The following is a 14,140-nucleotide window of genomic DNA, read 5'->3' on the forward strand; positions in this document are numbered from 1 at the left end:
TCATTAGGCTCTGCTTTGCGATGCCTTTAAAACTTGTTCTTAATTCTCCTCTCTGGCGACTTTAGGCGGTTATCGTGCGCAGGTCTTCGTCCTGCATATCAAGTTGCCTTGAAGGATGACTACATCGCGCTCGTTGCCAAGCCCTATCTGCACCTTGATCACGTTCTCCGTCTCCTCATCACCATCTTCGTCGGCGCTATGATCTAACCTTTAGATCACATTTCGTCTTTATCGCCTCTTGTGTCTGATATGGTGTGCATGTCAGTGCGATTCACACACTTCTGAAGGGCTTTGCTATAGGTAGTTGTTCATTGCGATGTCCTCACCGACCCCCTTCATGGTTTGATAGCTCATGCGAGCCCCATGTCTTATGCGTTCGATAGGTACCCTCTATATGCTCGAGCTCAAATAAATTCGATGATGGTTACGTTCTGCTCTTAAACGAAACCGGTGGTTGAAAGGATAGCCAAAGCTTTGACGAGCCGTCCTGATCAACAACTCCTTTGCCATCTAGAAGGCGACACTTCCACACAAGTCCTAGTGAATACATGATAAGTTTCCATCTTCATTGATAATTTGGTAGCATAAAGTAGCTAGCTCGAAAGGTGGTCGCCCCAGCATCGGGACAAAATAGCACTTTCATGTTTGCTTCCATCTCACCACAAGTACGGCAGGATCCTGTAAGGGACTTCTTTCTTGTATACCTTGTACTCGTCAGCGACAGATGCATCTTGCATGATGAGGTCCTCCTACAAAGCTGTTAGACACATGCTGGATGCTACGCTGCATAGGTTACCTCGATGGGCATTTTGATAGCAAACGCGACGCTACAGATGCCAAACGTCGCGAAGGGGACGTACGACCAGTACATGAGCCCGAAGAGCAACTGTTGGATCAATACGGCGCTGCATATTGGATGGCTCGTCAGGCTTTAGAGCTCTCACAAGGAAATGGGACCAGATTTACGTGTACATAGGGTGTCTCACGACGGAGTAGACGCCGTGCTTGACGATTTTGACGTTCTTGCGACGCTATGTGGTAGACCCGTTCATAAGCAAAGTTCATAAATCGATGAGAAGTAATGAACGTACACCAATGGTATGCCACTGATCACCCAGGTCTTTCGCGATCCTCTTGTAGAACCCATGCAGTACCAGCACCAACATTCCGCTCGCCACCAGCCTCACACTCGCCTTCTGACCGAGCGTCAGGTTAAGGGAAGGAAGCGCCCAACGCAGCATCCAATCCGGCTGCCTGAACCCGCTGAGCGGCACGCCAACGAGGTATGCCGCCTGCGGGAGGAGAAACGCGAGCCCGTGGATCGGGGTGACGATCCGTCCCAGGAACGACGTGGGCAGCGAGTCCTTGCGGATTTCGCCGCCTTGGGCGTCGGCGATCTTCTTGAGCGATGCGTGTATGCGCGTGCCGCTGAGGAAGACGTATGCCATGACGGCGACGACGGGGATGTCGGTGTGGGCTTTGAGGTCGAAGGGGAAGGGGAAGGGGATTTCAGCAGTGTACATGGCTGTTGTTATGTGAGGTACAGATATTGAAAGGGAGCGATGGATATGCCAGTTCAACTTGTAGGTGCTTTTATACTGCGGACGCGCTTGCAGACTGTGACATGTGAGGGCTTATGAGGGCCTGTTGCAACGAAATGAGCTGGAGGAGGAACTGACAGGGACTAGTACTATTTCAGCTGCTAAGCATCGGGGGCCACCTTAGTCCTGGATTTCCCATGATTGTCAAGGGGCACTGCAGCCTGAGGTGCGACCTTCATTGGGCGGTTCATTTCGCCACCCAAAGACGTAGGTGGCGTTCTGGAGAGCGGCCAAGCTCGGTCAAGGCACGAGCGAGCCTATCTTTGTTCGTGCGGACCCGGCCGTGATCGCGTGGAGGAGGCTCGGAGCCAATGAAGTTCTATCGCCGATCAAATCATCTCTGAGTCGGCTGATTCCGCGTCGAGATTTGTGTCAAGATGCATCACGTCACCCGCTTTTTCCTACCACCAATCGCAACACCACTCCAAACATAGTACGACACGCGCAACATCGGAGAAAGTCCTGTTAACCGTCATTTTCGCACTAAGGCTCTCATAAGTGAGTCTGATGCAAAACCTGTCCTTCGGCCGACCTTCGTTGCCGCTGCTATGACCCCAGCGAGGCAGCTTCAGTTGAGGACGCGATCCACATGTGTTACACGAACGCCTAAACAGGCCACTCGCTGACTCACCCAACATTTAGCGGCCGACGGCAGGCTAATGTGCCATTTTTAAATCATCCGAGGTCCAGTAAAAGGCAACACAAGAGCCAAGTCCCGTGTCGTTGTCCTGCTTCCGCCGCCAGATCCACACAGGTTGTCGTTCTGTCAAGACCAGCAGAGCCAAGACCCGTCGATGGCGTCTCCGGAGATCGTTGAAGCAACGAATGCACCTGAACCCGTCAGGGCAGAGAGGGCCGACGACGACCGCACCCTTCGTGAACAGCCCTCGTTTGACATGGCCGAAAAGACCGAGGAGGCACGGGTTGAGGCAAAGGAGGAGGGCATCCGCGAGCAGTATGGGGAGCCGCCGGATGGTGGAATGAAGGCATATTTGGTGCTGCTGTCGTGCGTACTCTGTCTTCTGTGCGACTGAACATGTTCGTACTGACGGTGCGATGTGCACGCCAGCACGGTCCTCTGCACGTTTACGACGTGAGTCTATTAAGGAACCATGTTAGCTATACGAAGAACTGACACATGCCCGCACTATAGCTTTGGGTTCGTCAATGCCTGGGGTATATTCCAAGATTACTACGAAGCCACTCTTCTCAAAGATGAGAATCCCTCAAACATGTATGTTCCCCCCAGCTTGTCACCACCGTCGTACTAAACGTTTCACCAGTGCGTGGATAGGGTCAATACAGGTGAGCCCATTGCTCGAAGTCTCCGCACCTCTGCTGACGTCGCCACAGTACTCGCTGGTATTCTTTCCCGGTCTAGTCACCGGACGACTGTTTGACCTAGGCTTCTTCAAAATCCCCTTCTTCGTCGCTAGCTGTGTCCTCGTCGCGTGCACCTTCCTCACCGCCGAATGCACCGAGTACTGGCACTTCCTTCTCTGCCAGGGCTTCGCTTTGGGGGTGAGTAATCACATGCGCTGCCGAGTTTCGTCTTGACCTCATGAATGACATAGCTTTCTGCCGGTGTGATCTTCGGCCCTACGCTCGGTGTCGTCTCGCATTGGTTCAAGAAGAAGCGCGGGCTGGCGTTGGGCATTACGGCGCTAGGATCGTCGGCTGGAGGAACCGTTTTCCCAGTCGCGGCGCAGAACCTGCTGCCTATGGTAGGGTATGTGCGGCGGAATCCCTTCTCAAGTTTCGTTATAGCTGAGCATTTGTCAGGTTCAAATGGACAATGCGTATCTTCGGTTTCATCCTCATCGGGTGTCTCGGCGTTGGCAACTTGGTACGTGCACGAATTCGCATGTGCGCTGCGAGCTCAGCTCACGAGTGATTGACTCAATTGTCTCTTCCCGTTTGTAGCTGATCGACCGGCGACTACCTCCTATACCGGTCAAAGGCGGGCTTCTCAACCTCGCTGCGTTCCGTAATAAAGCGTACACCATGTATTGTCTATCGGGGTTGATGACCTTCCTCGGGTTATATACAGGTATGCTCACCACTTTTTCACCCTTCACATCTTGCCCCTCGACTCACTGTCCCTTCATTCCAGTCCTGACATACATCCCCGTGAGCGCCACCCTCGTCGGCGTCTCGCCCAACTTCGCGCTCTACCTCGTCGCCATCGCAAACGCCTCCTCCGCACTCGGCCGCATCCTCGCGGGCTACTTCGCCGACCGCGTCGGCGCCATCACCATCATGACGCCCTTCACCGTCGTCGCCGGCGTGCTCACGTTCGCGTGGCCCTTTGCGCGCACGCAGGGCTCGCTCATCGCCGTCGCGGTGATCTATGGCGGGTCGTGCGGCGCGTACGTCTCGCTCTGCTCCGCGCCCGCGATTCTCATGGGCGAGACGGGCGATGTCGGGCGGAGGGTGGGCATGTTTTTCACGATTTCGGCGGTGGGCGCCGTTGCGGGGCCGCCGATCTCGGGTGCTATTAATAGTGCGACGGGCGGATTTGAGGATGTGGGATGGTATGCGGGTGCGTAAACTGCCGGTTTGAAGTCAGGGATGTGTGGGCTGATGAAGGAGTTGTTTAGGTGGAACTGTGATGCTTTCCGCGGTGATGCTTCTCGCCACCAAATATCTCCACACTGGCAGCATTCGGGGAAGATTCTGAACCATGCGCCGAATTGGACAGCGTTAAAGCTGTCGTGCGCATTTTACAACCCATTAAGGCGGGGACGAGCCGGCTTCCACCCCCGTGTAGCATAATATCGCTTGCTTTGCACTTTGGAGGGACTTTATATAATATACACCCCAATAGGGTTATGACTGGATTATTAAACGGATCTATTAAACGGATCCAATGCTGGTTGTAATACGTTAGTGGATACTCTTGGCTACCGTTGACGAATGCTTATTACCGTAGCACCGTGACACACAGGCCATACCCGCGCACTTGGTGAGGAGCTGTTTAAATTTTCAAACGATAACGCACCTGAGTCGCCAAGACTAAGATTGTTATGGCCGGGACTGCGTGCACCTCACAAATGACACTCGGGCCACAGTGATATAAAGCGCTGGATTAGCCGTATATCCTTCTAGATTGATTATGGATTAGACTGGTATCATTTTGAAAGTAAGTTGAAGCCGATTGTGGCACATAGGCATGCACATGTCAGGAGTATGTGGTCCGAGTCTGCGGTCATCTTATAGGAAATGCATTGATTGTCAGAAAAGGTGTAGAGCCCAGTAGAGCAATCATTGAAGGGAATCGCAGTTTGAGAAAAATGACACCAGAAGAGAAAGACGTGAGTTAAGCGAAAAGAGGAAATCAATCGATCTCAAAGGAACGAGGGAAAGAGAAAGATTCACGCTTCAATACGAGGTGAATAGCAAGAAACAATGGTCATTGAAGCAATCGAGTTAAGTACATTAATATCTGGTTTCGAGAAGAGTCCAATCCCATCTCAAAGAATTCTCTAGGATAAATTTCCGCCGGAAACGAACCTAATCGGTTTTACCACTTGCTGCAGGCACCCTTGTCCGTCCAAGAACCCGACGTGTCTAAGCAGAGATCAGCGTCAGTTGGAAGTAAACACGAGAGAGGGCTCGACTCACCACCAGGGCAATTACTCGTTACCCACCAGTTGGCGATCCAGAGATGACCACTATAGACGAGGTTAAAGAGTGATGCAGATATAGTTGACGATTGACTTACTTGTAAGTGACAAAGCTCCCGCCGGGGTACTGTAAGATTGGGACGTGTCAGCGTTTTGAGAAGCAGTGACGAGAAGATGTATGCGAACCTGTGCGGATTTGGACCAGGGCTGAGCGTTGGAGCAGTCGCAGTTGCTGCCGCTGTCCTTGTTCTGGTCCCAGTTGTTGTTACCGTTGTGGTTGTTCGAGTCGCCTCCATCCTTGTCTTTGCCCCAGATATCATTGCCACCGTTATTCCAGCCGTTGGCGTTATTAATGCCGCCGTCGTTGTTGTTGGTGACACTGTTGTCGTTGTTCACACCCTGTGTGTCGTTGCCGTCGTCGCCTCTCGCCTTGTTCCAATTCTGACCTCCACCTGAGCCGCCGCCGCCGTTGTTGCCATTATTAGCGCCATTGCAGGAACCAACGTTGTTCCACTGGTTAGCGGCGTCTATCGAGTAACTTCAGCGACGTGGTCATGGAGGGCAAGGATGCAGCAACATACCGCCAGGAGGGTTGTTATAGCTCCACTCTTTCGCTTGCCAGATAGAGCCCCTGAGGAAAGTGGTGATGAGGGACACGGTCATGAATTTGAAATTAGTGAGAGTGCATGCATACCAGTAGGAGATCTCGTCGCCGCGTGAATACTGTTTTTAATGGAGACGTTATGGTAACAACTTTCACGAGAACGGTGGTACTTACAGCTTGGTTACGCTGCCATCCCAAGATGCCGTTACAGTCACCGCCGCCGCGGACGGCGATTGTGGCGCCCCGAGCGACTGAGGCGAGGGTAAGTGCAAGGGCGATTGTAGCGGAGTTGAAGAACATTGTTGCAGAATATGTGAGATCGTTATGAGCGATATGAGGTTGAGTTGTTATGAGAGTGAGATGTGATATCGTTCAACAGCAGAACTGCGAAGGCTTATATACCTTTATGGTCAGGGGTGTTGTGTAGGCTGAGCGTGCAGGAGGATAGCAGCCGCACTCTGAGACGTGTATGTGTTTGAGGAAAGTGACGTCGTGTTTCCGCACACCGAGAAAACAGTAGTCGTTATCGTTGGGGGGTCAAGCGCTGGCGGACCATGACGAGACAGGAGGGAATCCGAGGACCTTCGGTGAAACGTCCCCAAACGAGGGGGCACGGTACTAATGCTGGCTAACAGAGGAGTTGGCATAGACCGAGTCAACATCCGCGGACCTTGCTAGGAGAGTTGTCGTGTTTCGACATGCAAAGACATAGCCATCGGCTCGACGTCATATACAGTAGTGTCATCGCAACGTTGGACCCTCAGAGTTCAGTTTCAGCGGCTCACTGCTAGAATAGAGCATGTCGGGTTTCCGCGGAATCGAGACTCTGGATGAGGAGGCTTCCAAGCTCGCCTGAAGCTGTGACGCAGGAGAAGGATGGAAGCGGAAACATGGGGGATCCGGATTGCGACAGCTAGACGCTGAAATGCTTGTTTGCGCATGATTGGTGCTGGCTTTCATGCTCAGGGCTGTGGCAAGGCCAAATGCAAGCTAGACGCTTCATTTCATCAGCCTATTCGCAATGTCCCAGCGAGCTCAAGAGAGATCATACACCTGGTGTGCGAGTGGTAATGGGCAAGGGGGGCGGGAAGCAGAAAGTGGACACGCATCAATCCCGCGCACCGACGCCCAACGTCCACCCACGCTCTGGTTGGAACTCCGCTTCGGGGCTTCGGGATGGATCGATGGCATTTGATCCAAAAACCCCACGGAATGATTCTTGTCAATATTTGCCGGCCACCTTCAGTGTTATCATCATGTACAGGTGGGATCTCATATCGCTCACAGCTTCGTTCGGATTATATATAACTGATTGATTCTCCGCATGGTAACACAGGATTCTTGCTAGGTTCCTGCCAGCCTGGTTTAAGTTATGCCCCTCGGCATGTTAGTAGGTACCCGGTTTCAAAATATCCACCGCTTTTCGAAAGCTTTGGCCCAGCCACGCCCGTATGAGCCCACTTTGTTCGACTTTCCCATTCCTCAACTAACGATCATATTCATTGAAAGGTGTCAAATCTATCTCAGAGCGGTTTCCTTCGCTTGTAAGTGCTTGGTCTCGCAAAGCGGTGCATCACAAGTGCATCATCACGTTGTACTTGAGCGGTGTTATGATCATGATCTATCGTGCATCATCTAAAGTTCATCACATTTCAATCAACCGGTCGCCTGCTGATTAGTCCGCGCAAGTACAAAAGGGATTCGTCAGCCCGCATCGGTACGACTGTTCCTCGCCGGGTGGCTCCTCGTCACTCATACCAATCATATTTTAACTCGCTCCCTGGGCTGGAACTGGTATCTGCCTTGAACACCTTCCCCTCATGAACGCAGTATTAGGCCTCCGGGCCGTGCGAGTCTGGTTTCTTGCGTACCTGTCCACCCTAGCAAGGGGACAAACTTCGAATGTGACATGCCCTGACTCAATGAAATGGGTAAGTCCCATACCCGTTGCCCAACGAAGGCATTTTATGCTAAGATTGACTCATCGCTCATTATCAGGCAAAGAACTCTATGGGGCAGGACCCTTGCCTTGCTGGTGCGTTTGCCTGGGGATGCGGCGGTGAGTTGGATCTGCTTTTTTTCCATTAAGGTTAGCTGGTACTAGCTCGATGAGTACAGGAAGTGTTGCGATCACTCCTTTACCTCCGGGGACCGTGTACGGAGGACCAGGACCGGTCACCGAAGCTGCTTCTCCATGCATTTGCAACTCTGTCACGTATTCACTGATGGCTGCGTGCGGTATGTGCCAAAATCATACGGCCCAGACGTGAGTCAAGAAGGCATTAGCCTGCCCTCTCAACTTTAAATGGCGAAGCTACCGATGCTAAAACTCCAAAATGCAGTCTAGGCGGCTGGATGAACTACTGCAATGGGTCTAATGCGCCTCAATATGAGATGTATGTTTTGACAGTCTCGCCTTAACATGACTTTAAGAGACCTGTTAGGTATCCCCGGCCTGTACCTTCCGGTACTGCCTTTCCACCGTGGTCATACCTTCCAGTTCCGGTGTGTGAAGTAATATCAGCACCCAGAGTCCAATTTGACCAAGCTTTTCATGTTATCAACAGGACGATATGTGGAGTAGCGTGAATGCGATTGCGAACGCAAGTAAGCTTCTTCTTGCATACTGCATTCGTTCACAACTTCAACAAACGCTCTGCTTACAATGCTATTTGACTCCAAACCAGCCTACGTTGCCGGAAATGTGAGCGTATCGTCAGCTTCCGTGATGTCTACCGCGTCTGTCGCCAGAGTATCGTCCTTCTCTGCACTCCAGGCCAGCTCTACCTCGACGGCGCCCTCCGCATCATCACCACCATCTTCAAAATCAAGCACCGGTGCGATTGCGGGCGGTGTTGTGGGCGGGCTCGTAGGCGTTGCTCTGATATCAGCACTTGTTGTGTTGTTGCTACGACAGAAGAGGAAGAGCCTTTCACACAGTGTTGCGGGCCGTTCGCCACTTGTTCAATATTCCACCCCGCAAGCCCCCAGCATTGTCTCTCACCTTCCTTATGTATGTTTTATTTCGATGATACTATTTCATGGTTCTTGAAAGTTAATGTCTCCACAGAACCCCAATGATCCTCGTACATTTCCTAACGGCTTTCCATCAAGCGGACCCGAATCACACAACGGAAATCAGCGAATCTACAGCCATGGAGGGCTGTCTCACCTACCGTCTCATCAGGAAGTCTTTGTTGCCGGTGGATATACTGGTGCTCCAGAGATATCCTAGGTAAAATCTTGAGAGTCCTACCGTTTTATTTAGGTATGTTTACATTGCTATAACATTGAGAAATTACAGAAGTATTGAGAAATGAGGGCCCAAGTGTAAAAATCTGAAACTGGCCGGCGGCAAGCGCATAACTCAATGGCTTTCGTGTGAGTTAAGTTGGGATACCGATTATCCGTTTGAGTGCTCTGAAAGCGTTTACAAGGCAGCTGCCAAAGGAGCTTCTTGTTTGTGTTGGGGTTTATCATCGCGATGATTGAGTGGTCTAAAGGTGAACTCGGTGGGCCAGGTAATTCACCAACAGCCCCGTTGCGTGTTTTTTAAAGGAAGGATATGGGTCGGACCTCGGTAAGAAAACCTGCGTCTTCTTCAAGTTTCAACAGATCTTGTTGTTTTTGGTACACCATTGACAAGGTAACGATCATCATCCTTTATCTCTCATCAACGTCCTAGTAAGGCTAAATGGCAGGACACAAGATATCACTTGCGCCATGATCGGAACAAGTTAAGCGCTGGGCTGCGACATTGTCTGTATTCCATTCCCTGTACTTTTTGGCTATGTTAGTACTCTATCCGCCTGCATCTACACAAGTTATGCAAACTACAAATGTTACGTTCACAACATATCCGTGATGAACTTGATGCTCGAGGTGAAGTCTAGGAAATCACCCAGGTTACCGCCCGGCCGTCCACATCTAGACGCGGCACTGTCTTCGTGTGAGTCTTCATATGTTCCGCCGCATATTAAAAAGTTGATTCGCTTAATCTGCCTATTCTTAGAGTGTACTGAAGCGCCAGACGCACCTCCAGGAACTGGATATAATGAACACCCTGCATCTTCAGCAAGCCATCTCCCGTGAATCTCCTCTCGCCTTTGACTCTACCTCACTTCACATAATGGTGTCCGCGGTCACCGTTTTAGTACGGTACCTTAGCGCGCTAGTATGTTTCTTGACACTGACACGCGCACAAACCACCAATGTGACTTGCCCATCGTCAATGGACTGGGTAAGTCAAGGTTCCCGTGCACAGCATGGAGAAAGTTTCGACGTGGTTGGCTTGTAACTGAGTATAACTGTACAGGCCAAAAATTCTCTAGGGCAGACTCCTTGTCAGGCCGGAGCTTATGCCTGGGGCTGCGGCAGTGAGTGAAAAGCGATTAACACTGTTCTATGTACCTTTTGATTGAAACGTAGCATTTAGGCAATGTTGAAATCCCACCCTTGGGACCTGGCGAGGTATATGGCGGACCGGGGCCGGTGACGGAACCTGCAACGCCATGCATATGTAATACGGTCACTTATTCCTTATTGGGGGCTTGTGCGCAATGTCAAAACTTACAGGCCCAAGAGTGAGTCAACGTACGCTTGACTGTATCGCGCTACAGATTTACTATCACAACTTGCAGGTGGCATTATTGGATGTCCTTTTGTAATGGGAGCAACGGCCCGTTCTATGAGAAGTACATATGCAGACTATGGATAAACTGACGATATACTGACCTCGATGAACATTTCTTTAGCTTTTATGGAAATACTCCAGCTGGCACAGTCTTTCCTCCTTGGTCCTATCTTCCCGTTATTGTACGTGGCACAATGCGTAGCTGAACTTATATCATAAGCTGATGGATGGGACTTAGGATGATTCATGGGATAACGTCACAGCATATGCTAACGCAAGTAAGTCCGATAGCCTCCACTAATCCGCTGCATTGTTTACCTAGCATCCGGATCTCGTCAGCCAACAGCAGTCTCAAGGCATCAGGAAAAACCTCAGTGGGAAAATGGGTACAACTTATGTAAAGTTTCCAAGGCTTGTCAAGTACCGAAAAAGTGGAGACCAGTTCCGCCAAGTCAATGAAAATATGCGCAATTTTACCAAACTTGACAAAATTTGTTCCAATTTTTCTAACTTCGAGTGAAAGTCGCATTGCATCACTTATCGTGATTTCAATATGACACAAATGTGTATGGAACCTTAGTACAGCATATAATGTTCCTGGTATGCGATGCCCATCACACCTGATTAATTGTGGTAGCATATATAGTACTTAGGCACAGCTGCAGACAGCTCCGGTAAGATACACACGCACAAGGTTATATACATAGGTAAAGATCGATACGGGTAACCCTAACACACACTGGCCACACCTAGCTAGACATGTATACTATTAGATCAGTTGGTACATGTTACATAGAAACAAAGGAAGCGATTGCTTGGTGAATGCCTACACCCGAAGTGCTGACTTCAACTTGATACTAGCCTGAGTGGATTACAATCACTGGCAACTCAAGATGTCGCTGAGAAGCGAGGTGCATGGTCTTGCACATTATTTCAGTGCTCAGCGACGCTCCAGTCAGCTTTTCCGGGTCATTAACGCTGCAGAAAGAGAACTTTTTGTGGGCCTTGCGCGCGCAGCCTGAGGTTGGCTGCCAACATGTCTTGGCATATACAACATAAGCGAAGCGAACAATGGAAGGGAGCGAAATTGAACCAACCAAACATGGCACAACAACGGACTTACGACTCTGCTCCTGCGCCGCGTCTCATTCCTCATCTTCACCTTCATGGTCGCCGCCTCTTCCTTCCCACCTAGCTGCTCTCTCGTTGCTTCCCATCCCATCGCCAGTGGTTTGACCTTCACGTAGCTTTGTATGCTGGAATGGGGCCATAGGTGCGTGTAACTCACAACCTATTTATGTAGCCCTGCCACTTACTCGTCGGACACTGGGGATCTAATTGTCCAGCAGCATGCAGCTGCCATCCCACCATCCGCACGAGCACCCGCACTCCTCAGGTCTCCGAGCGCAGTACTACGTGTGGATCGCACCTCGCCGCACTCGATGGCGTTGTGGTACCTACACTAGGTGCACCACTCATCCAATACGAGCGCTACAAGAAACACAGCGTTCGCCTTGAGCGGATGTTCGCGCACTGTGGATAACTGTGCTTGGCGTTTGAGCCTATGAGGTGCGCATATACCCATCACGTGAGAAATATTCTGTTAACATACTCATGCAGCATGAATCTCCGAGACGTCGTCAAGCAATTTGGCAAGGATGTTGGTCTGAATATCAAGGCAGTGCGAGTGTACGCTCACCAGCTATTCCTCTCTCGAGTTTACTCGAGAAGCTGAATATTATGCACACCAATATCAAGCCTGATAACATCCTCGTACGTCTTTCTATCCATCCCCATGCATGCCATGGTTTACAGAATGGTTAAGTAGGTCAATGGGCAGAAACGGTGTTCAAGCTGTGCAGCTTGAGCTCTGCGTCCGATGCGGCAGAGGAATATATCACGCCTTACCTCGTCTCGCGATTCTACCGCGCTCTCGAAATCAGTGAGTCTTGGCCTTCTCGTGTCTTCATTTCTGCGTCCTAACTTGGATGTCTTACTTTTAGTCATTGGAATACCCTACAATCCCGCGCTCGACGTCTGGTCGATTGGGTGCATTCTGTCCGAGTCACTGGAGTCTTAACTGTGGATCGGAGGGCATCAGATAACCTATTGGCCCAACAGGGTTCTATCGCTTCATAGCAGTAGTGTAGCCAGAACTTTGCTTTGCACCAGTATCCAGTGAATGTCATTTGTACTTTTACTACACTACAAACCAAGTGTGAAGCCCGAATAATGGAAAGGCCAATCAAAACCCCCAACCAACCTGGCCAAATGCAAAAAATGTGCTCGAACTTGATGAAAGTTGCAGGAATTTGCCGCAACTTGTTTTGGGGGGCTGCGATTTTTTATCAACTTGATTGCCCCTAAAACTTCCGTCAAGTTGCGAAAAGTTTCCGCAAATTCCCACAATTTCTTGAAATTTAACACATGTTTCACACTAAGGTTTTTCCTGATGCCAATGCAATGGTTTCCTCTATGTCAACGGCATTTGCAGCAGTATCGACGTCGTACCTCGCACAAATGTCGTCGCTTTCTGTTGCCGCTAGTCAAGCGGCATCTTCCCGCACGGGCCACTCGAACGCTGGCGCTATTGCAGGCGGCGTTGTCGGGGGAGTCGTTGGAATTGCCGTTATTGCCTCAATTACGCTTCTTGTCCGACGCAAGATGAGTATTTCAAAGCAGAAGTATAACAGTGACAGCCCCATGAGTGAGAACCGCATAATGCCGCCGACAAGTCCTGTGTCGAACATACGCTATGTGAGTCAAGATACCATCCGAGCCTTTGCTTGATTTTTTCTCCATGCTGAATAAATTATAGGACCCAAATGACCCACGCACTTTCCCTGGAGCGGTGGATGACCGAGGTTCATCTCGTGTGGTAGGAGGATATACGGGGGCCCCAGAGCTATAGATAGTGATTTAGAAAATGGAATTGACGTATAAGTAAAGCCGTCGGCCTTACTCTTCCCTCAATGCTTTCCTCAAAGCTGAAGGTTTTTATATATTAACGTGGTGCAAGGATGGGTTCCTACAACCAGTATCTGAACATAGAGTTCGTACCTGAAATAATCAAGGCCACATCGACTCATTTCAGGTATGTTAAACCAGTTATAGGCCTCTGTGAGGGTTTTCTGCGTTCTCGTCACTTGACGTGCATCCAGTACTATATGCGCAAGTGTAGCATTAAGTTTGGTACAAGTTTCCTCAAGAATCGTAAACGTGAGAAAACAAGCACCGTGACCGACGGAACCAAACGTTCAATATCGCGCGACACGTCCAGTCGACACGAGTAACGGGGAACATACGACTCTACGGCATTCCTTGAAAATAGAATTCGTCTTGGTGTCTATGTGTACGAATTTGGAGGCCATTGGTGGACACAAGCGGCATGCAGCTGCACGAGCTGAAAATGGCGTGAACAGCATTACGAGCGTGGCTGAGGTTGTGGCGAAAAGTACCGTTAAGGTGACGGCCGTCGCATCGGCGAGTGGCGTATTGAATCTTCATCCGCGTTATAGTGATAAAAACCTCTGGATCTAGAATCATGCCTAGGGTGAACAAAGGGGGGTCATCAGAGCAGAGGGCGGCGAAGAATGAAGGTAGAAACCAGGCAAGCTTGGTGGACAAACTAGTTTGCATATCCCGCGTACAGTCGATTTTTAATGTGACGTGCGCA

General features: G+C 50.4%; 4 protein-coding genes across 4 annotated transcripts; 2 read left to right on the forward strand and 2 right to left on the reverse strand.

Annotated features, from left to right (window-relative positions):
- Positions 1 to 656: 656 nt before the first annotated feature.
- CONPUDRAFT_48846 (uncharacterized protein) lies at positions 657 to 1,448 on the reverse strand (the record flags this gene model as incomplete). The annotated part of the gene is made up of 4 exons (XM_007765918.1): positions 657 to 749; positions 797 to 905; positions 967 to 1,031; positions 1,092 to 1,448. The coding sequence occupies 4 exons, from the start codon at positions 1,446 to 1,448 to the stop codon at positions 657 to 659; spliced, it is 624 nt and encodes a 207-aa protein (XP_007764108.1).
- Positions 1,449 to 2,054: 606 nt separating this feature from the next.
- CONPUDRAFT_97025 (MFS general substrate transporter) lies at positions 2,055 to 4,522 on the forward strand. Its single transcript, XM_007766217.1, has 11 exons — positions 2,055 to 2,099; positions 2,244 to 2,607; positions 2,671 to 2,694; positions 2,755 to 2,835; positions 2,885 to 2,906; positions 2,955 to 3,122; positions 3,176 to 3,330; positions 3,384 to 3,447; positions 3,525 to 3,651; positions 3,715 to 4,143; positions 4,202 to 4,522. Exons 2-11 carry the CDS (start codon positions 2,396 to 2,398, stop codon positions 4,279 to 4,281), a joined length of 1,362 nt encoding a protein of 453 aa, XP_007764407.1. The 5' UTR covers positions 2,055 to 2,099; positions 2,244 to 2,395; the 3' UTR covers positions 4,282 to 4,522.
- A 602-nt stretch (positions 4,523 to 5,124) lies between these two features.
- Positions 5,125 to 6,131, reverse strand: CONPUDRAFT_149555 (carbohydrate-binding module family 5 protein; the record flags this gene model as incomplete). Its single annotated transcript, XM_007766218.1, has 7 exons — positions 5,125 to 5,171; positions 5,226 to 5,275; positions 5,326 to 5,354; positions 5,414 to 5,754; positions 5,809 to 5,858; positions 5,922 to 5,950; positions 6,006 to 6,131. 7 exons carry the CDS (start codon positions 6,129 to 6,131, stop codon positions 5,125 to 5,127), a joined length of 672 nt encoding a protein of 223 aa, XP_007764408.1.
- A 6,808-nt stretch (positions 6,132 to 12,939) lies between these two features.
- Positions 12,940 to 13,375, forward strand: CONPUDRAFT_149556 (uncharacterized protein; the record flags this gene model as incomplete). Its single annotated transcript, XM_007766219.1, has 2 exons — positions 12,940 to 13,221; positions 13,283 to 13,375. 2 exons carry the CDS (start codon positions 12,940 to 12,942, stop codon positions 13,373 to 13,375), a joined length of 375 nt encoding a protein of 124 aa, XP_007764409.1.
- Positions 13,376 to 14,140: the final 765 nt, after the last annotated feature.

Source organism: Coniophora puteana, assembly GCF_000271625.1.
Source record: "Coniophora puteana RWD-64-598 SS2 unplaced genomic scaffold CONPUscaffold_2, whole genome shotgun sequence".
NCBI classification, from domain to species: domain Eukaryota; kingdom Fungi; phylum Basidiomycota; class Agaricomycetes; order Boletales; family Coniophoraceae; genus Coniophora; species Coniophora puteana.